This window comes from Bidens hawaiensis, unplaced genomic scaffold (assembly GCF_021521415.1).
Source record: "Bidens hawaiensis isolate Kalapana, Puna unplaced genomic scaffold, B.hawaiensis_p1.1 tig00011614_1, whole genome shotgun sequence".
NCBI classification, from domain to species: domain Eukaryota; kingdom Viridiplantae; phylum Streptophyta; class Magnoliopsida; order Asterales; family Asteraceae; genus Bidens; species Bidens hawaiensis.
In genome coordinates this window covers 429,394-452,685 of record NW_027491907.1, presented here as the reverse complement: position 1 = coordinate 452,685, position 23,292 = coordinate 429,394, and the positions used below count along the sequence as shown (strand labels likewise).

General features: G+C 43.0%; 1 protein-coding gene across 1 annotated transcript; it reads right to left on the bottom strand.

The window, feature by feature from the left end:
• Nucleotides 1–3,929: 3,929 nt before the first annotated feature.
• On the bottom strand, nt 3,930–6,812 carry LOC143538382 (uncharacterized). The gene has a single exon (XM_077031954.1). The coding sequence runs from the start codon at nt 6,810–6,812 to the stop codon at nt 3,930–3,932; it is 2,883 nt and encodes a 960-aa protein (XP_076888069.1).
• Between the last annotated feature and the right edge of the window lie 16,480 nt (nt 6,813–23,292).

The window sequence follows — 23,292 nt, the reverse complement described above, 5'->3', positions numbered from 1 at the left end:
TTAAAGTGTGTTTCACATGATACATATCAAAATTTTGTAAGTGAACGGTATAGTTGGTCTAGACGCATGATTGTTTCTTACATGTGTCCTTACTTGGCTAGCGTGTTTCGAAAGCAATCATGTAAGATTCGAGCAGATTACTCAGCTAAGCCTGTAAAGCCGGAGGAATGGAGGATATTCTATCTAATGATAATTCACGCTTCGAATCTCTACAAGTGGCCAGTTCTTTGGACATATAATTGTTTACAAAGTTAAACCAAATGTATCAAATTTTGGGCTTAGGGACCGTAGGTTTGTTGTGGGTCAGGCTGCGTTGAAGGCTGAGTCGGACAAAGTTGTTAAACACGAGAAAACTTGTTTAGATAATCAACATGTCTTTCTACCATTTGCCTTTGATACATTTGGTTTTCTGGCTCCAGAGGCTGTGAAATTTTTGAGCAGGGTTCAGCGCGTCATACACGGAACTTCTTCAGCTTCTAGGTCCCAAAGCTTCGTTTTTAGCAGGATTGACTTTGCTATTCAAAAGGGGGTTGCGGCGCAGCTTGTTGCCCGTTTACCTGCCACTTTATTGTAATCGTTTTATAGTAAATTATATAAAATGTATAAAATAAATGGTAACCAAAAACGTTTGTATTTACTATATCTTCATAAGTTGAGTACAAAGGACAAAACGGAATAATCTAGCTTTTATTCATGTTGATCTTTCATGGTAATAATTATCAAGAATATCTTGTGGTCCAAAACTCTATTTGCGTCTTATGAGCTTTTTGTTTGATAGATAAATCACGCATTTATTGAAATGAATATTCTTGGTTTCTGGTTTATGTACTTCAACTTTTATTTGAAGATCGAACTCAACAAAACCATATCAACACTTGGGAGGACCAAAATCTTAACGAGCAAATTTAATATAAAGGTGATGAAACATACAAAATATCTGTTACGAAGAATGAATAAATTTATTTCTATGGCACTTAAATGAATAGATTGATTTTCAAACTTTAAATAAAACTATTTAAATTTTAAATCTTCATACGTTGACTTTAAGCACAACTTGCGTTACAAACATGATGGTTCACGAGATTCTACAATTCAAACCAAGTATCGTGTTATGCTAGGCTTTTCATTGTCGTGTGAACCGAGATTTTCATTTGGTTATATGAACCTTTTATCCCATCCTAACAACCGACTTGTACACTGCGTGTCTCCCCATATCCTTTAAGTTATATCATTGACTAGATTATGTTTTGTGTGCAAAACTCAACATATGTCACACTATGCACAATGAAACTCAACATATGTCACACTATGCACAATGAATTCGTTGATCTTGTTATGTCTAACACTCAAGGTCTTGATGATTACCATTGTACACTTGGATATAGGCATTTGCCAATGTAGCAACACTATCACACATGACAGAATTTGGTGAAATTAATTTAGGTCATGCATGAAAGTAGCGTATGCTTTTGTTGCTTCATATATATCTCATCATCCAGTTCACCATACAAGAACGATTAATATTCTACTAATTTTGAAGTATAAAGTTATTTATACAGACCTTCTTTTATCTAAATCCATGGATTTCAAATTTTTTTAAGAACTTATCTACTATAGCATCTACTTTCATCTTCTTCATAACATACATCGCTTGATACTTCTAGCCATTCGTCTTTAGTAAATCGCCTCTCCTAGTCCCTCTATTATTTGCAGCAAATCCCTTCCCAAATTTTATAAAAGACTCTTGCTCCCTCCAATTTAGAAGAATATGCATTTAAAAAACACAAATCAGAATTAATAAACATACTTAACTAAACCATAACAAATAAAACAGAACTTAATCTTTTGTAGCAGAGGCTGAACCAAATTTTTATTACTAACCTTTCAACACCCCCTTTCGGTTCAACTCGCACAAGCATCTACCGAACCAAGCTTATCACACGGATAGTCATGTTGTGCATGATATTCAGAGAGAATTGATTGAGAATTGTTATTCAAAAGTTATATTTTACAATGAGGAAACAATCACCAATTTATACACAGCTTCTATGAACCCAAAAAAGGAAAAAACTATATAGATGGCTGTGAATATTGAGAAATGGAAACCGGATATTTGCTTTGCTGAATAACAGGGATATGATGTGATTGTCCACCAATCTTGCTGATCCCAATCCTTTCCAAACATTGTTTTAACACTCCCCCTCAAGTTGAATAGTGGGATTTCCAAAATTCAACTTGCTCAGACACTTGCGTAGGACACCTTCATTAACAGCTTTGGTTAGAATATCAGCAAGTTGGTCTTCTGACCGAACAAATGGAAGTATGATAACTTCAGCTTCTAGCTTTTCTTTGATGAAGTGTCGATCTACTTCTATGTGTTTTGTTCGATCATGTTGTACTGGATTCTCTGAAATCTGAATAGCAGCTTTATTATCACTCATGACCTTGCTAGTTTCTTGTGGTGGATATCCTATTTCTGTTAGAAGTCTTCGTATCCACAAAATTTCAGGTACCCCTCTAGCAATTCCTCGAAATTCAGCTTCTGCACTTGAAAGGGCCACCACTTTTTGTTTCTTGCTTCTCCATGTAACAAGATTTCCACCGACTAGAGTAAAGTAACCTGACGTGGATTTTCGGTCGCCTTTATCTCCTGCCCAATCTGCATCTGTATATAACTGAGTTTCTAGATGCCCATTTGGTTTGAATAAGACTCCATGCCCTGCCGTTCCCTTGAGGTATTTTATAATTCTCAAGACTGCTTCCAAGTGAATCTTTTGAGGTTGATGCATAAACTGACTTACCACCCCCACAGCGTATGCTATATCAGGTCGGGTGTGTGAGAGGTATATCAGTTTTCCTACCATTCGTTGGTATCTTTCTTTATCGGCTAAGTCTGCTTTTTCCTCCATGTAGAGCTTTTGATTTACAATCATTGGAGTGTCTGTTGGTTTACAGTCGACCATACCAATTTCTGCTAGTAAATCGAGGACATACTTTTTCTGGTGCATGAAGATCCCTTGTTTGGATCTTAGAACTTCAATACCAAGGAAGTATTTAAGTCTCCCTAGGTCTTTCATTTCAAATTCTGTGAACAAGTTCTTCTTCAGCTTCGTTATTTCCTCTTCATCATTTCCCGAAATGATCATGTCATCAACGTAGATTATAAGGCATGTTATGAGGTTACCTCTACGTTTGAGAAACAAAGTGTGGTCTGAGTTACTTTGCACGAATCCATAATTCTTCATAGCTAAGGTGAACCTACCAAACCACGCTCTGGGAGACTGTTTTAATCCATAAAGGGATTTCTTGAGAAGACATACTTCCTTTTCTCCAAACTGATCGGAGAAACCATGTGGAGCTTCCATATAGACTTCTTCCTTCAGTTCCCCGTGTAAAAAAGCATTTTTTACATCAAATTGGTGTAGGGGCCATCCTTTATTTGCTGCAATGGAGAAAAGAACCCTAATTGTATTGATCTTTGCAACAGGAGAAAAAGTTTCAGAATAATCTATTCCATATGTTTGTGTATAGCCTTTAGCTACTAATCTTGCTTTGTATCTTTCGATTGATCCATCCGGCTTGTATTTAATTGTGAAGATCCATCTGCACCCAACAGTTTTCTTTCCCGAAGGCAAAACACATTTTTCCCATGTATTATTTTTTATTAGAGCTTTCATTTCTTCTTCCATTGCATATTTCCACTGTTTTGATTTCAAGGCTTGTACTACATTAGTAGGGATTTCCTCAGAGTATAGAGATGAAGTAAATGCCTCAGCTTCCTGAGATAGCTTTCCTTTGGCTATGTTAGCCATCGGATATCTACATTCTCTGGGCTTCTTTTCAGGAGAATACCTTTTTGGTGGAACACCTCTATTTGCTCTTGGTGGTAGTACATATCTAGCAGTCGTGTCTTCTTGTGTGGGAAGATTTTATGGTTCTTGCACCTGTTCAATTTGCTCTACTAATACATCTTCTTGAGCAACCACCTCCTCTTGTTCATTCTCCCCCTGTCTCGGTGCTTCATTCTCCCCCTGTCTCGGTGCATCATTAGTGGTTTCCATAGAAGAGTGAGTACTTACCTCGGGTATCGGGTTGGGAGACGCTCCTTGGGGGGCACTGATACTTTCTCCAGGCTGTGTGGCACTTTGACTCTTTCCTTCCTCATATGTAGTATACCTCAACCACCTCAGTGTGTCTAGACATTCTCTCTCCCCCTGACCACTGTTTTGGGTGGCAAAATAGTACTTGGTTTCAAGGAAATCACAGTTCATAGTGGTGAACATGTGTTGGGTTTTTGGATTGTAGCATCGATATCCTTTTTGGTTTATTCCATATCCAACAAAGACACATTTCTCAGCACACGGATCAAGTTTATCTCTGTTGGATTTTGGTATGTGAACAAAGACAGTGCACCCAAAGATTCGGGGTTCAAGAGTAAGAATGGAAGGAGGTTTGGTGTATTCTGTAAGGACTTGCAATGGAGTTTTTGTTTTTAAAATTTGAGTTGGAAGTCGGTTAATAAGATATGCAGCGGTGGCAAGGGCGTCGGGCCAAAAAAATTTTGGAGTTTGGGATTCTATCAAAAGAGCCCGAGTTATTTCTAGTAGGATGCGGTTTTTTCTCTCCGCAACCCCATTTTGTTCTGGAGTATAGGGACAAGTGGTTTGATGGATGATCCCTTTTGTTTGAAAAAAAAATTTCATCTCAGAGTTAACAAATTCTCCTCCGTTATCAGATCTAAAGATCTGAATATTTTTTTTAAACTGGGTTTGGACCAAGGTGTAAAAGATGATAAATTTATCAAGAACTTCGGATTTATTTTTTAACAAATACACCCAGGTCATGCGTGTGCAATCATCCACAAATATCACAAAAAAACGAAAGTTCTGTCCCCCAATAATTGGGGCAGGACCCCATACATCTGAATGAATCAATGAAAAGGGTAAGTCGGCCCTTGTATTATTTGGTTTAAATGTTTTTCGATGACTCTTGGCTAATACGCAAGTTTCGCAATGTGACTTACAATTTGAAGGAAATAACTTAGGAAATAAGGCATGTAAATAACTAGTGGATGGATGACCCAATCTCCTATGCCATAGCCAGGCTTCACGCTCAGCTGTTCCATGGGAAAGCATTACAGTACCACTTTGAGTCACTTCATCCACGTAATACAGCCCTTGTCTTTCAGTGCCACGCCCAATGATCGTTCCCGTCCTGATATCCTGTAGGATACAAAATGTGGGTTGCATGAGAACCGAGCAATTCAACTCCTTTGTTACATGGCTTATCGAAAGGAGCTTATGTGATAAGGCAGGAACATAAAGACAATTAGAGAGCTTAAGTGTTGGTAAAATCTCAATAGTTCCCCCGCTTTGGAAACTCATTTTTTCCCCATTTGCCGTGTTTATAAATGATTTTGTAGGGTTTGTCGATGTGACAAAATCTGTTGAATCATAAGTCATGGTGTCCGTGGCTCCACAATCAAATATCCATGATTGTTCGGGTATCATATTATAATTTTGAGCCATGTTTGCATAACCATTAATGTTATGTTCTTTTTTGCAATTTCTAAAACTTTTCTCTATAAAAGAAATGAAGGTTGTGTTTTCGGTGGAACTTGATTTTTTAAGGGTGGAAATGTAATTATGTGAGGGATAAGTGAAGGGTTTTGAGACACCTTCTCTCTTATCCCTTGTACCTGTGCACATCGAAAACATATCCTCCCCACTTTCTCTTTGAGCAGCTGCCGCCATCCCACCAAAACCAGTGGTGATTTTCTGATCAGCTCCTTTATCAGCACCAGAACCAGTAGCTACAGTTTCTTTGTTACCGGCGGTGAGGCTCTTGCTTTTTTCTGATCCGGAGTTTTTGGCGAGCTTCTTGTGACCGTCGGACCACCACTCCGGGTAACCGACAATCCGAAAACATTGATCTTTGGTATGTCTAGACATACCGCAATGGTCACATTTTAAGTGGGTTTTGTTGTCCTTACCTGACGGTCCGGTTCTCTTCCCTTCACCCCGGCGGTTCCCTTTGGTTATGAGCCCTAACCCTTCTGTTTCGGTGGCAACCAACCCCGCCGCAATGCCGTGTGTTTCGTTAGTTGCTCCCAGAATATTCTGGTGAGCAGCTTCCTTACGAACAGCGGCGTATGCTGCTTCTGCCGACGGAAGAGGTTCCAACCGGAGTATTTCCCTTTTAATATGTTCATATCTCCGGTCTAGGGCGTTTAAGAATTGAAAGAGTTTTTGTTCTGACCTGATTTTTGAGTATGTTTTTATATCTTCTGGGCATTTCATGGGGTTTGGATCGATTCTATCGATTTCTCCCCATACCCCCTGTAACGCGATCCAGAAATCTTCAAGAGAACTGTTATTTTGCTTGATATCGTTCGCCTTCACATGAAGGTTGAAGGTTTGCATCTTGTCTCTTCCACTGTTGTAGGTAACCACCAGAGCGTCCCACAAAGTTTTTGCGGTGCGGTACTCGGTTAGGTTGCCTGCGAGTACTGGTTCAATGTTTTGGATGAGCCATGAAAAAACGATTAGGTCTTCTTGTTCCCATTTATCATATTTTTCATCGCTTTGATCAGGTGGATCTGAGGTCAGATGTGATAACAGAGTTTTTGATCTTCCGCCTATAGCGACTCGGATCATCCGGGTCCATAGCCCGTAGTTCTGGCTGTTGAGCTTGAGGTTGATTTGGAGGTTATCAGAAAGCTTTGGATTTTGAGGCTGGGTATTGAGGCTATTTTGTAACAAACTGGCAAGCTGTAGTGATAAATCCGAGCCTGAGTTGCCGTCTCCGGACATGATGACTCGGTTTTGGATTTATCAGAGACGAGGCTGGAAATTAACGGGTATATGATGAGCAATCCTGCTCTGATACCATGATATTCAGAGAGAATTGATTGAGAATTGTTATTCAAAAGTTATATTTTACAATGAGGAAACAATCACCAATTTATACACAGCTTCTATGAACCCAAAAAAGGAAAAAACTATATAGATGGCTGTGAATATTGAGAAATGGAAACCGGATATTTGCTTTGCTGAATAACAGGGATATGATGTGATTGTCCACCAATCTTGCTGATCCCAATCCTTTCCAAACATTGTTTTAACAGTGCAACACCCCTTGGTAAAATTATCAACCGGTTGATCAAGAGAATCAACCTTTACAACTTTTATCACACAATATAAAACTTTATCTCGTACACATGTTGTGATGTTGTGTGGTTAAAGTTGTTAAAGGATTTGCAAGTTAATGCGAAACTGCCAGTGGAATTGGACTGTGATACTAATACCGCAATGCTTATTTCTTCTAATCCTGTTTTTCATGATCGTACCAAGCATGAAAAAAGGAATGTTTGCTCTCCCCATTCATTTCGGGTTAAGGAGAGATCTATACTCATCTTTAGCTGATGACCTAGATATTGTTGGTTGTTTTTACTTTTCTAGGATATTAATGAATTATCAAGGAACGGAACACACAATTATATCCTGAAATACATAGTTGCTAAAAACTTACCCAAATTTGCATCAGTTGTTGGTTCCGGCCCCAAATTAACTCAACACACACACACTCACGTATGTATGTATGTATGTATGTATGTATGTAGAAACAAAATAAACTTTGGAACTCTCTGAGATGCTCAAACTATTATATAGAAAATGATAGTACAAGAAGAAACTACGTACTATGCCATCCTATTTATAAAAGAAACTAAACACATGCATAAATAAATCTCCTACTTTATAGCAACTAACTTTCAACGTGCAGCTATTCAACATCCATTTTCAGCCATGTTCTCCTCTGAACTCGGTCAAACCCATGACATAGTCTTCTACAAACTATTCAACCCATGCAAGATATTAAGAGCCCATTTTTCTGACCTGTAACTCGACCTGAAACATCAAGGTTAACCCAACATTCACCCCCATAATCTTGATGCGGACTTGCTAGCTATTTTTTCCAATGAAATCGTACCGAACTTGCTTGTTCTTGCTAATGTTGCTGCTCGATTCTTTCTTGATCCGAACTCACTTGCTTACTTTAGTTCAAATATTGTCCTTGCTGACTTGTTATTTGAGCCACAAAGGTTCCGTCTTGCTACATGCTATGAGCCACACCCGTATGGTTCTAGCTACCCGAACCACATTGGTCCGATCACTTGCTAACTTTCGTTTTTCTTTCTTTGGGTTGTCGATTTTTTTCTTACTGATCGACTTCCGTTCTTTCTTTCTTGTGGCTTGCTACCTTCTTAATTTCTCTCTTCCTCTAAACAGGATGAGAAACAAACAATTCATTCTTTCACGACCTTCTTTCTAATATCTTTTATTATTGCCTATCTGCACAAGCTTCTTTCCTTTCGTTTCATTGTTGAGGCGTCGATCTTCTCTTTCTGATCATTTGTGAGATACAGAATGAGTCCTTTCCCTTTCTAACGTGAACACCTCGGTCTTCGGTTCACAATTTCGGTCTACGGTCTTTCATTCCGGCAAGATGAACTGGTTTGGTCTCGGTCACACTGTTCGGTCTTCACAGCTTCAGTTCTTCATATATGGTTAACAGTCTTGTCCTTTTCCCACCGGAACTCACTTTTCGGCGGCGGTCTTTTCTTTTTCCCACCGGAAGTCACTTTCCGGTAGCGGTCTTCCTCTATGATGTGAGCTATCAGTCTTTGGCTCACACCTACGGTGTTTCACCGGTTCTTCTTCTTCGTCAGTCTCTTTCTTCTGTTGTAGCAGTCAATCTTCATACTCCTTTAATCAACCTTAACAGCCACGTAACACAAATTTTTATAACAGGTCAACGCCGTCATCTCAAATGGTACTTCCACCATAACGACGTCTGACAGAAACACCTTCACGCCTCCGTCTTCTGCAATTAAACAACCCGAAACAACACCTACTGTTCCGAACCTTTTTCACCTTTTGTTTGCTCGGTTTCCGCTGCTGCATTCATCCCGCAGCCAAGGGCTACGTTCTTTCTCGAAACCGACTCTCAAACCGGCAACACCTTCTTCAACCTTTCGCTCTGATACCAAATGTTGGTTCAGGCCCCAAATTAACTCAACACACACTCACGTATGTATGTATGTATGTACATAGAAACAAAATAAACTTTGGAACTCTCTGAGATGCTCAAACTATTATATAGAAAATGATAGTACAAGAAGAAACTACGTACTATGCCATCCTATTTATAAAAGAAACTAAACACATGTATAAATAAATCTCCTACTTTACAGCAACTAACTTTCAACGTGCAGCTATTCAACATCCATTTTCAGCCATGTTCTCCTCTGAACTCGGTCAAACCCATGACATAGTCTTTTACAAACTATTAAACCCATGCAAGATATTAAGAGTCCATTTTTCTGACCCGTAACTCGACATGAAACATCAAGGTTAACCCAACATCAGTGAATGCCTTTAAGTCAAAACTACCACTAGAACTAAGTAATTTCCTTTTGCACGACACTTTTTGAGATATCTAAGCAATCTTATTGCAACCTTCACATGTGAAATGAAGTTGAATGCATAAACTGACTAAGACATCCTACTATTTAAAAGATATCGGGTGTAGTAAGTGTTAGGTATATAATGTCACACCACAACCTATGGCAGAAATGTTGGGACTCAATTTGGTTGCACAATAGCTTGTAAGACACTATCAACGTTAATTTGACAATATCTATATATCAAATTTAAAATAATCAAAGCACATCACAAAATTCAAAACAATAACATTATCCAAATAACCAAACTTCAAAATAAAAATCATGAAAATAGTTTGTTGATATCCTAAAGGTATCATCTACTTGCTTGTCTTCACCTATCTCAAGTAAGTACCTACAACATTTATGAAAATAATATATCAACACAAGGTTGGTGAGCAAAACACAATTTAATAAATATAATAATAAAAACCAATTCTTATGCGGAAACGTAACTACAACAATAAAATTGCAACAATAACAAATTATAGTTCCGTTCATCATGACTCTAGGTCAAGCTACTAGGATGATGTAAGTCTTACTAATGAGGATGAGGATGAGGATGAGGCTACTAACAATAAAACATTAAACAAATAAACACTTTACATGCTAACAAGTAGTTGAGAATTACATGTAAACGCATATAATAGAATTGTATTTAAGGTTGTGAAATAATAATATTGAGTTTATACATAATGTTCCCAAAAGAAAGAAAAATTAAAACGGGGTTATGATTTACTCACGTTAAGAGTTGGCGAATGGAAGATAATAACGATTAGAAGAAAATCCTCTTAAGCGAGCTGACAAAACCGAACTTGAGGAAACCCTAAAATTCAAATAAATATTACCAATTTAAAATAAAAATAAAACGAAAATTAACAATAAAATATGAGATTTAACATAAAAAGAAAACGAACTTTACGTGAGTGTTCTGTTCGTAGTTGGTCAGAGTGCCGGTGTGAGATGGAATTCGGGTCCAAAATGTCACAAACATATATACAAACACAAAACATTGAAAATCCAGAAGCGGGTCAATTCATGGTGAAATTGAAAAGCCCTAATTTAGTTTCCAACACAAACCCTAGATTTAGATTGGCTCAGTTGAACATGAAATTCCCTAAATCCATTGAAATTGTTTGAGGGCTTTCGTTCAAGGTTGATAACAAATCATAAAAATACAAACTTAACCGATAATTGATTGAGAAAAAGAAGTTTGTTGACTTCCAAAGGTCAAAATTGCTTGAACTTGAGATTAAAACACTAGGGACAAATTTTGAGAGTGAAATGAGTTGGGTAAGTGTTTTGCAGAAGCTAATACGTCTATATAAAGGAATGAATCAGCTTAAAGAACACGGAATCATTTAAAATCAAAAGATAGAGTTTTATCATCAAACCAAGCCCATCACGAGTGTTTAAATGAATCAATGGATAATACTTGAGTTTAGAGATAAAGATTATAATTAAAACTATGATATAGAACTATAATTATCAGATAGAAGTATATTCGTGAAGAAAGTCCAAAAATCGGATTACATGGGCCAAAAACGAGCTGAACTTGAAAAAAGACGAACTGGTCTGTTGCAAAAGTCAGGTCGCGTCGCGCGGCCATGAACCACCTTCCTCGTCACGTGACGTGGCGAGGTTGGCCTGCCAGTTTCATTCCTTGACAACAATCACCCCTATAGTTTGTAAAAATTGATCATAGTTGCTATAACTTGGTAATTAAAATACATAGACAAGTTGTGGTGATATAAACACATGAAAAATGAATACCATAAATTTTATTAATGATACCAAAGCCCGAATTATAATACGGTTCGGGTAAAAAAATGAAAAAATAAAGATATTACATGTAAGCTTGCCACTTAAATTTTGATGAGAGGTTATGTCCTCTAATTCGTCATCTGAATTAAATGAATTAACCTTGTTAGTGGCCACAAAATTTTGTTATATCGGATTACCAAATGGTTTTGATCCTACCAAACTCATCTAATAAATCAAGACAAAACTTTCTTTGGGACATAACTAAGCCATTAGATTTATAAAAAAATTTCAGTTCTCAAAAAAAAATATGTAAGTTTGACCAGACCTTTTAATTTAAAGATTCAACTTAGCCAAGATTTAACTCTAGCAAATTCCTTTACATAATTTACGATTAACACTATATAATCAACATACACTACAAGATATCGTGTCCTTACTAGATTTAATAAAAAGTGAATAATCACTTTTGGTTTGATTAAAACTAGCACTAATTAAAGTGTTGGTCAATTTTTCAATTTCACATACGTGATGCTTTTTTAAGTCCATACAAGTTTACACACATGTTTATCAAAAGGATCATGATAACCTTATGGAGGAGTCATGTACACTTCCGTAACTAAAGAACCATAGAGATCGGCATTGTCAATGTAGAGGTAGGGTCCCGAACCCCCGGTACGACCATTTACTTATTACATTTATATTTGTTATGTTATTATTTGGTTACTAACTAAGGCCCAATGGGCCAGGGGGTTGTGGAGGTAACCCTTAACCGGGCTTGGCCCAATAAGGTTAGGGTTCATGATGGTTGCCATGAGTCTTCTATATAAAGGACCTTCATATCTCATTTGAAAGGATCCTTTCTGGGACTCTCATGGCCACCACCAATATTTTTGTGTCTGTAAAAAAGAGTTTACTCTTAGCAGTCACATCCCCTCCCCCCGGTCTTTCCAAGGCAGGTCTCAAGCAACCGGAGAAGAAGATCGAGATGCGGGTTCACATGTGTAACAAAATCCGAAGAGAACATCCATCTGACCCAGGAGGGGTGAGATCTCATGTTCCTTCAATAATCCTTCGTGGGAAATACTTAACCATTACCCTCAGACTAACGTGTTAGACCTTGAGGGGTGGATTTGTGTTTCTTCATTGGCGCCATCCGTGGGACACGAAAACGAACCTCATCTTCGACTGTCTCTCTCTCTCTTTGACTTCTAGATCTGTTTTTTGGAAGAACAAGAGGGTGAAATAAATCTGAAAACCCTTCAGATTTGATAAAAAAAAAAAAAAACAGATTCGGACGGTAAACCACCGGGTCTATGATGGTGTTAACTAGATCTGATGAAGAAACACTAATCGACCCCGGGCAGATTACGGATAATCTGGGGGTTAAATAGATGTTTCCCACGAGGGGTTAGATCCGGCAAAGATGGTTCTTCTGATAACCTGCAAAACAGACACCGTGAGCTCGTCACTGAGTAGGGGGGTACCTCCTTGTGACCACCCTCCGGCGTGAGAATCAGACTAGATTGCTCTTGAATATAAGTGTATATTAAGAGATTGCTAGAGCAGATATCAGGTATAAGATGTAAGATACAAGATAAGATGAGATGATTATACCATTTGGGGTACTTATAGCCGAAGGTAGGTTTCCAAGAGGGTATAGCCGGCTGAATAGTATTCCTGTTCTACCAACTGTGGCCTACGCACGTGCCATGCTGGTAGTTGGTGGGTAGGCAGCGGCTGACAGTGACCAGGCCTGCTGTGTACTATTCCTTTTCCACCAACTGCAGGCTATGCACGTGGTATGACAGGAGTTGGAGAGTAGGCAGCGGCTAATAGTGACATACAGTACAAGAGCATGCTGCTCGCCATACTGTTGTCAATGAGCTGTCGTATCTCTGGTCAGATCTTTTGCCCATACCTCGTCAGGTACACTACAAAAGATCCTCCAGTATCGTACGGACTGGCTCATTTGGGCGGGAGTATTCCCCCTTCCGCCTTTGTGCGGGATTGTTCCCGGCTTTGCTCATTCCTTCAGGTGACTACTGAATTATTTTGAGAGCTAAGTGCCTTGTGCGTGTAGCCTTGCTGCGCGGGTGGCCTTCCCTGATGGCTTGTATCCGCAGCTGCGGGAATAGGCGGAGTACTTCGCCATTGGGAGGCATTTCCTGCGGGAACAGCTTGCGTACTGCGCGTAAGGACGTCACGTCTCTGAGCATGGTGGGTCATGCGGATCCAGTTGGTTTCTGCGCAGACGTCTCTCTTCAAGGTGAGTCCTGCGGGTCCAACTGGGCTCTGCTGGGACCTACCTCTTCAAGTCCCCCCAGTCCAATGTTCTTCTCATGAATGTTTAATAAGTGAGGTGAACTTTTGGACTTAAGCAAAGGGTTTTTGAAAAGGGTTTAGTTTTAAGGTTTTCCATGGGGATTCTTCCCGCGGAAGTCCTAATGTCACTTGCAGAAATTCCCGACTTTCCTGCTTGATCTTTGGGTATGATGCGGGTAGGTCTGTAACCTTCTCGCAAGTCAGGAGCGTTGAGTCCCACTTGTGTGGATTCTCCATGAGGTTTTGGTAGTTTTGAACATAGTGATCAATTATGTTAAAACCACCAATTCCATCTTGGAGTTTCAAACAATATAGTTCTCGACGTTCCCGCTATGCGGGGATGTTATTCCCGTTTCCGCAAGCATGGCCCAGAAGATCCTTCTTGGTTTCAATTCCCTGCGGAGCGCTAGGTATGTGAAGGGTTTTGCCTTGACACTGTACCCGCACTTGTCTTACGGTTACTTTACTTCCAAGGTATTCCTGGCGTCAATTCCCTGCGGGTGCTAAGTATGTGAAGGGTTTTGCCTTAACACTGTACCCGCACCCGTCTTATAGTTACTTGGTCGCCGAGGTAATCTTGGCTTCAATTCCCTGCAGGTGCTAAGTATGTGAAGGGTTTTGCCTTAACACTGTACTCGCACCTGTCTTATAGTTACTTGGTTGCCAAGGTAAGGGGTATTTTCCCGCTTACTTTTGAATCTTTTTGAAATTTTGAAATTCGAAGAGTTGGTGAAAGGATAAGAACAGTCCAAACTGTTGAAACGTCGTCCGACGGTTTCTTCCGACAGTGTCAGGACGTGAAGGAAGTTATGGCGACGTGACAGTATATGGTCATTCCAGGCGCTTTTTCAGGCGCGTGGGCGCGATTTTTCGGGCGCGTGGCCGCGAAATTAATGGCACGCGTCCTTTCAACAGCTGTTGCCAGCTTGCTCATTGCCACGTGTCATAGTTTCATTGCACCTGCGATTTCTCTCTCTTCCGCATTAAATTCATCGCATTAATTGCGATGAGTATATAAAGGGGGAGAGGGTCCTTTGCAATCCACACTTTCACTTCTCTTCATCTTCTAAACGATTTCCGGCGAATACTCACTATTCCGTCGAGCATTCTTCTGAAATCGTTTTTCTGTACATCCAAACATGTCTTCTTTTGCAGAGGAGTCTGACGTGTTCGTCGAGAATCCGTCGTCCACATCTGATAAGGACGACAAGAGCACTGCTGGCGAGTGCCAGTGCGCTCTTCCTGCCGGGCTTTTTCAGTACATCGTCCGGAAGTTCATGCTCGAGCCGTTCGAGCCTGAGTTTCCGGAGCCACACCAGACGGTGTACGATGCCCCCAAGGGCAAGATAGGGGTGTACGCTGCATTCTTCGTTTATGGGAATCTCAGGTTCCCATTGACGAAGTTTGTATACCGTGTCTTGGAGAGGCACGGTGTGCATCTGACGGAGGTACACCCGATGGCGATCGCCAAGATCCGCCACTTTGAGTGGGTGTGCCTCATTCTGGGCGTGGAGCCCCATGTTGACCGGTTGATGACCTTCTATTCTTGGAGGTGCATCCAGGGGTGGTACACCTTGGTCAATCGGATCAAGGGGTTGAAGATCTGCGCTACCGAGCGCAGTCTTCGGTCGTGGAAGCGTGAGTTTTTTTATATCTCCGCTCGCGTCGTCCCCCTTGCGATGACCTTTAAGAATGGGAGAGCACTCCCCGCCCTTTCACGCCCTCAACTACCAGGAGGCGGAGTGGTTCGCCAAGATCTCCCGGGTCCAGACTCCGGTATTACGCTTTGCGGAGTCTGGGATGGTGATGCTTGGGATGAGCTGGGTATGGAAGGAGGCGTCACAGGTTCCCATCGTCCTTGAATACGGTTTGAACTCTGTCCCTTACGGTATGCTCTGTCTTCTTTGTTTATATAGGTTTGTCTTCTAACTGTTTGTTTCTTTTATTTCAGAGGGGAACGACTTGCAGTCTCTCCTGCAGCCGCGGGAGAGTGATGGTCCCGCTCGGATGGGTACTCGTGCTCTCGATGAGAACGAGCTGCCCATCTTGGAGCAAACGAGGGATCGGTTTGTGGAGGTCTACCCGCCAGGCCACCCTATTCTGAGCGCCACACGGCCAGGTAAGGCGTTATTCAACCCTCGACCTCTCAATGCTGAAACCTCTGCTGGAATTCCTCTAATCTTGTCATCTTCTGATGAGGAATCCGCAGATGGTCCTCCGTTGGTGCGGAAGAAGAAGGCTGCCGGCGGGAAGGGGAAGGCGAAGGTTGCCTCCACTGCCGATCCGGTGCCTCAGTCTGATTCAGAGACCGAGAGCGAGGAGGTGGCGGGGAACCCTGGTGGTGATAAGACCACTGCTCCGGAGGCTGAGACGACCGTCACCTCCGAGCAGCCCAGGACAACGACGGTGAGCGGCGTGAAGAGGCCGGCTCCATCGGGTTCGTCCCCGCCTGTTCGCACTTTTAGGCTCAAGAAAACCCGTAAGTACAAACTTCCTTTACTTTTTAACTTCATATCTTTCCGCCATTATACTTATATCTTCTTTGTGCAGGCGTGGATGCTACCGCATTCCAGGGTGGAGCGGGGAGGAGCACCTCCGGATCCATGACGGTAGGCTTGGTCAACCTACCTGAGGCGATGACCCAGGTGGCTGCGCCTGCTTCAGTTGTTGGTTCAGTTGCTCACCCAGTTGAGCCAACTGTTCCAACTGTGATGACATCTCCGCCGGCTGTCAGTGCCATATTTACTGAATCTTTCACTGAGCCGACGGTGACTATTTCTGCGGGTACTTCCGCAGCGGCGACCACGGTTGTGAGTTCACCTCCGGTGAGTTCGCCTCCGTTGGTTTCTACCACGGCGGCCTCTATGCCTCCTCCGACGTCGGCAGCTACGGCCGATCCTTCAGGTATGCTTGGGGCTTCTCGCCAACCTCTGCCTCCTTCCCATCTGCCTGACCTCTTGGATGGATTTCCCTTGGGTTCAGGTGATGGGTTTGGCGGCTATCGGCCTGTTGTCGACCCTACAGGTGCGTAGGGTTCTTTTGGCCTTTTTTTATCATCTTTTCCTAACTGCTTTTTGTTTTTTGCAGTGTCGGATTCCAATGAAGTGTATGTTCCACGATGGAACATCCGCCGAGGAACAACCCTTCGCACGCCTGTGGAGTGCGTGGAGTGGGCTCGTCACGCAGCTCCCAGTGGTGCGTTGGGGGAAGCAATGGCTAGCTACCAGGAGGGTAGGCTAACCAACGAGCTTCGGATTCTCCTGGCCCGGATGCAGCCGCGCGTCGAGCTGCTCTGTCGTGAAAACGACAAGTTAAAAGCAGCTCGTATTCAAGAAGTAGCTGAGGCGCGGGCTGTCCGGGAGGAGAACAAGAGGCTTACCGCAGTGGCTGCGGAAAAGGAGAAGGCCTTCAAGGCCCTCGAGGTTGAAGTTCAGGCCCGGCTCGAGGCCCGTTCCAAGGCTGCCCAAGCTGTTAACGAACAGCTTCGGCTGGCTAAGGAAACTGCACGGAACGCAACTGAGAGGGCCACTAAGGCTGAAGCTGTTGCTGAGCCTCTACGCCTCGAGAATGAGGAACTTAAAGCCAAACTAGAGGCGCTCCAACAGGCTCATGATGCCTTGGCGATGGAAGACGCCAAGAAGCTCCAAGAGATCTTGGACCAGAGGGGGGTGCTTGACCACACTGAGCGGAAGCTAAAGGGCGTTGAAGAGGCTGCGGCTAAAGAAGTGTTGCTTGCCAACCTCAACAAAAGTGAAGCCGAACTCGCCCGTAACCAAGCTCAAGCTGCCCTCCAGGAGGCTCTGGTTACCAAGGAATGGCTTTTTCGAGAAGCGTTGTCGCAGGTAAGCTTAGCTTCCTAATGTCTTCACGCTTTTCTTTGTAAATAGAAAAGGTTTTGATACTTGTATTTTTCTTGTAGGTTGTGCATCGAGTCTTCACGGACACATCATACGACGATGCCATGAGCGCAGCCCTCAACGCTTCTCACGAGGATGGGGAAAAGGCTGGCTTCCTGCTTGGTCTAGGGTTCGTTGAGAAAGGCATCCCGCCTTCCAACTTCCCTTTATATGATGTTGATACTGAAGCTGTATATGACCAAGCAGTGAATCAGTATGCCGCCTTCCCGCATCCGGTGGTGGAGAAGGTGAACGAAGTTGCTGCTGCTGATGATGGGCTAGCCATTCTAAAGACCTTCCTTGAACCGCCACACTCTACTGATGGTGCTGGTCCAAGTGGAAGTGGTCCTGAAGCTTGATCCTGAAGATCCCTTTCCACCATTAGAGTAGATTTTTATTTTTGTATAGCTTCTTTTGTATGCGGGTATGTACCCAGCAATCTTTGTAATATTTGAATTTCGATGGAATAAAGATTATTTGCCAATCCGTTGCCTTGTTTATTTCACGCATATTCTGATTTAACTTAATTTCTTTAGTACTTAGATAAGTTAACTTTTCAACGTGGTAGATAATAAGTTAAAGTTTTGCGTCCTCTTTCATGATTGTGCGGATAAGACCGTCACTTGCACTTAGTAGGATGGCTAAACTTTACCTATATCTGACCTGCGTGGAAGTTTTCCTCATCTTTTCCTTTGAAATTTTCTAAGTGTTTAGAATAAGTTAACCTTTGAACGTGGTAGATAATAGGTTGAAGTTTTGCTTCCTCGTTCGTGATTGTGCGGGTAAGACCGTCACTTGCACTTAGTAGGATGGCTAAACTTTGCCTACATCTGACCTGCGTGGAGGTTTTCCTCATCCTTCTGTTAGAAATTTTCTAAGTATTTTGAATAAGTTAACCGTTCGACGCGCGGTTGTCAATAGGTTAGTTCGGTTTCCTCTATCATGATTTGTGCGGTTAGGACCGGCACTTTCATTTAGTGGGATGACCAAAGTTTACCTATGACTGACCTGCGTGAAGGTTTGCCGTTTTTTGGGTTTATGCGGGTTTTGCCGCCTTCCCCACGCAACGACTTTCCACGTAATTATGCGGTGAATACCGGCATATCAGTGTTGAATAAATTAACCGTTCGACGCGCGGTTAATAGGTTAGTGTTCAGTTTCCTCTATCATGATTCGTGCGGATAGACCGGCACTTTCATTTAGTGGGATGACTGAACTTTACCTTTAACTGACCTGCGTGAAGGTTTGCCGTTTTTTGGGTTTATGCGGGTTTTGCCGCTTTCCCCACGCAACGACTTTCTTTCACACTTATGTATGCGGTGAAGACCGGCATATCCGTGTGGAAAGTTCATAAGTATAAACGTAAGATCATCAGCATCAATGTTCTAAGGAGAATCATTTCCATTAGAAGTGGCTCTGGGCCTTTTCTTTACAAATTTGGAATTGATCTACATGAAAACTGTGTAATTGAGCTCCCTTCCATGTTGTTGGGATGGGAGTGCCATCGAGCCGATATGCACCTGGTTCGGGATCTCGTTGTTTACGCAGTATGTAGTCTCCAACATTGAAGCTGCAGTTTTATTCGTGTTTTCCCCAACTGGGGTTCTACACGCATCGCTCAGCGTTCGTTACGCCACGAGGTGCGCGAGCGTCCCATCTCTAACAAATGCTTCGACAATGTCCTTCACGTCTGTGCATTCTTCAGTGTTGTGGCCTTTTGTCCTGTGAAAGTCACAGTATTTGCTCCGATCAGCATTGTGACGATGTCGGATTATTGGAGCCTTTGGCCATGGGAGCTCCTCAGTGGCGAATATCTCGGTTACGCTTTTGGTGAGTGGCGTCCATCTGGAGTTCTGGTTCGACTGTACGTTATCCCTTCCGCCTAACCGATGTTGCAAGCCGGATGAGGTGTCAAAGTTTACCGTTGACTGCCAAATGCCTAGCTTCCGCTTTTTGTTTAGTCGGGCTGTAAGGACGTTTTCTTCTCTTGTTTTCTGGGTGTAGAGGTTTGTGCTCTGGGGGAGATCTCTACCCAGTTGCTTTTCCGTTTCCGCAAAGCGTTTAGCTGCTGTCATGATGGCATCCCATGTGGATGGCATGCCATCTTTTCCCGTTAAGGTGCGGATGAGCTCTGGGTCGTTCGCGCCCTGGATAAAAGCAGTGCGAACAAGATCTTCGCTAATATTGCCCAGACTTAGCTTCTTTGAGTTGAAGCGAGTGATGAAGTCTGGCAAAGATTCATCTTCCTCTCGAATGCATTTGAGGATTATCCATTGCTCTTCGGTATACTTTCTTTGTTGGCTGAAGTGTTGGCTAAACTTCTGTTGGAAGTCTGCGCAATCGTAGATGTGGTTAACCGGTAGACGATCGAACCACGCTCTAGCTGGCCCAACAAGCGTCATTTGGAACATGTAACACCACGTAGGTTCCGTCCAATTACTGACGGTTGCCCCCGCTATGAATCTGTTTAAATGATCGTCTGGATCAGATATACCATCGTAAGTGCCGATGTTGGACATCTGTTTGGCACTTTTCGGGGCGATTGCTTCCGCAATGTCCCTTGCAAATTTGGACGTTCCCGCATTTGCCGCAGTTGGTCTAAATGCTTTGGAGAAGTCACGTGGGTTTCCACCCGCGTTTTTTGGTTTGAAGGTTTCTCCAAAATGCCTTCTCGGTTGGGAGTCCGTTTCCTTACGCTTCCCTTTCGCCCTATGACGAGGGTTTGCGTCATTATCGGATTCCTCCGAATCATCGTCAAAGTACTCTACGAATTCATCAGCCTGTTGGAGTAAACGTAAGCGTTCATCCAACTCAGCTTGGAATTCTTTTTGACGTGCTTCCACCCACGTTTTAACTTCATCGAGTGTTTGGCGGGGGAGCCTCGTTCGTTGTCTCTCAAACTGGGTATCGGTGAATCCCAGTGAGCGATTATTTACTGCACATGCCCCAGCTTGGGTAACTGGGGTAGTGTTCGTAAAATTTACTGCACTTGCCCCGGCTTGGGTAACCGGGGTAGTGTTCGTAAAAACTGTGTAGTCGCCGGTATTCCCCCCAGTAGCTGGGGTTGTGGTTACCGGAGTTTCTTTAACCATCTTTTCAGAAGTTTTGAGAAAACTGAAAAAGATTAAGTTCTAGCTTTTATGCACGGATGGCGCCAATGAAGAAACACTAATCGACCCCGGGCAGATTACGGATAATCTGGGGGTTAAATAGATGTTTCCCACGAGGGGTTAGATCCGGCAAAGATGGTTCTTCTGATAACCTGCAAAACAGACACCGTGAGCTCGTCACTGAGAAGGGGGGGTACCTCCTTGTGACCACCCTCCGGCGTGAGAATCAGACTAGATTGCTCTTGAATATAAGTGTATATTAAGAGATTGCTAGAGCAGATATCAGGTATAAGATGTAAGATACAAGATAAGATGAGATGATTATACCATTTGGGGTATTTATAGCCGAATGTAGGTTTCCAAGAGGGTATAGCCGGCTGAATAGTATTCCTGTTCTACCAACTGTGGCCTACGCACGTGCCATGCTGGTAGTTGGTGGGTAGGCAGCGGCTGACAGTGACCAGGCCTGTTGTGTACTATTCCTTTTCCACCAACTGCAGGCTATGCACGTGGTATGACAGGAGTTGGTGAGTAGGCAGCGGCTAATAGTGACATACAGTACAAGAGCATGCTGCTCGCCATACTGTTGTCAATGAGCTGTCGTATCTCTGGTCAGATCTTTTGCCCATACCTCGTCAGGTACAGTACAAAAGATCCTCCAGTATCGTACGGACTGGCTCATTTGGGCGGGAGTATTCCCCCTCCCGCCTTTGTGCGGGATTGTTCCCGGCTTTGCTCATTCCTTCAGGTGACTACTGAATTATTTTGAGAGCTAAGTGCCTTGTGCGTGTAGCCTTGCTGCGCGGGTGGCCTTCCCTGATGGCTTGTATCCGCAGCTGCGGGAACAGGCGGAGTACTTCGCCATTGGGAGGCATTTCCTGCGGGAACAGCTTGCGTACTGCGTGTAAGGACGTCACGTCTCTGAGCATGGTGGGTCCTGCGGATCCAGTTGGTTTCTGCGCAGTCGTCTCTCTTCAAGGTGAGTCCTGCGGGTCCAACTGGGCTCTGCTGGGACCTACCTCTTCATCTGACTATGACGTCCAGATCTACTTTCTTTTGATGGCCAAAAATTCTCACGGTGCAAGATCTGTATTTTTTCCGACAATACAGCAAAGATCCGGTTCAGAATCTCATCCGGAAAAAAATTTTCAGATCAGCTCTGTTGCAAAAAAAAAACAAAGAAAGGAAGTGGTTCACGTTTGTTTTCTGTACAAAGAAGACATAAAGGTCAACAGAAGAGGAAACACTGACAGGACATGTGGGTCCCATCTCCAACTATCTTGTCTTCCTCAAAGATTTTCTTGTACAAATATCATCGAAAAAAAAACAGGCGCGCCTCTTTCTGCGATTCAGCTCCGCCGATGGACGTTGGCGCTTTTGACGAGTCACAATCATGCATGCGCCGCGATCAACACTCCACCACCACGCATGCGCCACCGCGGTTCAATACACTGCCACCATTCATGCGCGCCGCTGTCACGGACCAACATTCCGCCACCTTGATCCGGCGAGTAAAACTCCGCCACCGCGAGTTCACAGTTCCAACCTGGTTGCCGCGAGCAAACATGCTCCAGCGCCACCGGCGTCACACCATACGCCAACTCGCAAACCAACCACAAGTAAGAATAACTTTAGTCACCGCGGAGTGGCGCGGTACAAATCCTGTCACCGCGGAAAATATACCCGCATCGTCGATTCAAACTCCATCACAGCGGGCCACGTGCATGTGATTGTGGATCAACACAGTATACAGAATCGCGACATCTCCGATGACATGGCGAAAGTATAACAGAGTCGAGGAGCAAATGGCAAGTGAAGGTGGTGGTGTTAACTGAAGAAAGTGAAAGGAAATTAATTTTCAAATTTCCATACAGCCCCTCAAGTATGGCAGGTTATTTGTTATGGTCTACAAATAACTCAAAACATGAGTTTTGCATGTACAAGAAAAGGCCGCAGACCGCGACTGTGAATGACGGATGCGGAACGTGTGGTATAAACAAAGCACGGATGGCTACGTATAATTCAAGTAAGTGAATTATTTTTCGCAAAAAACCACAAACTTTTTTTGGTTATATTGATTTTGTTTATATAACAAACAAAATAAAATTTTTTAAAGCATATTAATGCAAAAACATTCGGCTACACGCCAAATATAAGGACGGGCAAGATCCGCCAAAAACGGGCACGCTCCGCCCAAAACGCCAAAGTTAAGATTGACAAGGAGATTACGACATTCGCAACAACGAGACGTACAACATGTATGCGTTGAACAAACTCTATGGCAAGCCCGTTTATAACACGACGTAGCTGCGAAGTGTTATGCGTAAATCGATTTCATTTTATATAAAAGCAGGCAAAGAGCTGCAAAATTAATAAAAACGATGCTCCATTGTTGACAATCTAAATTGACATTAATTAAATGATACTTATTTTAACGCACGCCGGAAATACTCCGGTTCCACCGCGTTGGACACGCTCCGGTCCACCGCGTCGGGCATGTTCCGATCGAAACAGACATGCTCCGGTCCACCGCGTCGAACACGTTCCGACCCAAACGGCCACGCGCCAAACATAAAGGTTGGGAACCAAATAACATCTCAAACGGCCACGCGCCAAACATAAAGGTTGGGGAACCTGATAATAACCCAAGTCGGACACGATTCGTTCCACATGCCCCGAACATGTCATGTTTAAGACG

What these genes read in the sequence shown, in the direction of transcription:
- LOC143538382 (XM_077031954.1), bottom strand. Translation starts at nt 6,812, where the DNA reads ATGTCCGGAGACGGCAACTCAGGCTCGGATTTATCACTACAGCTTGCC.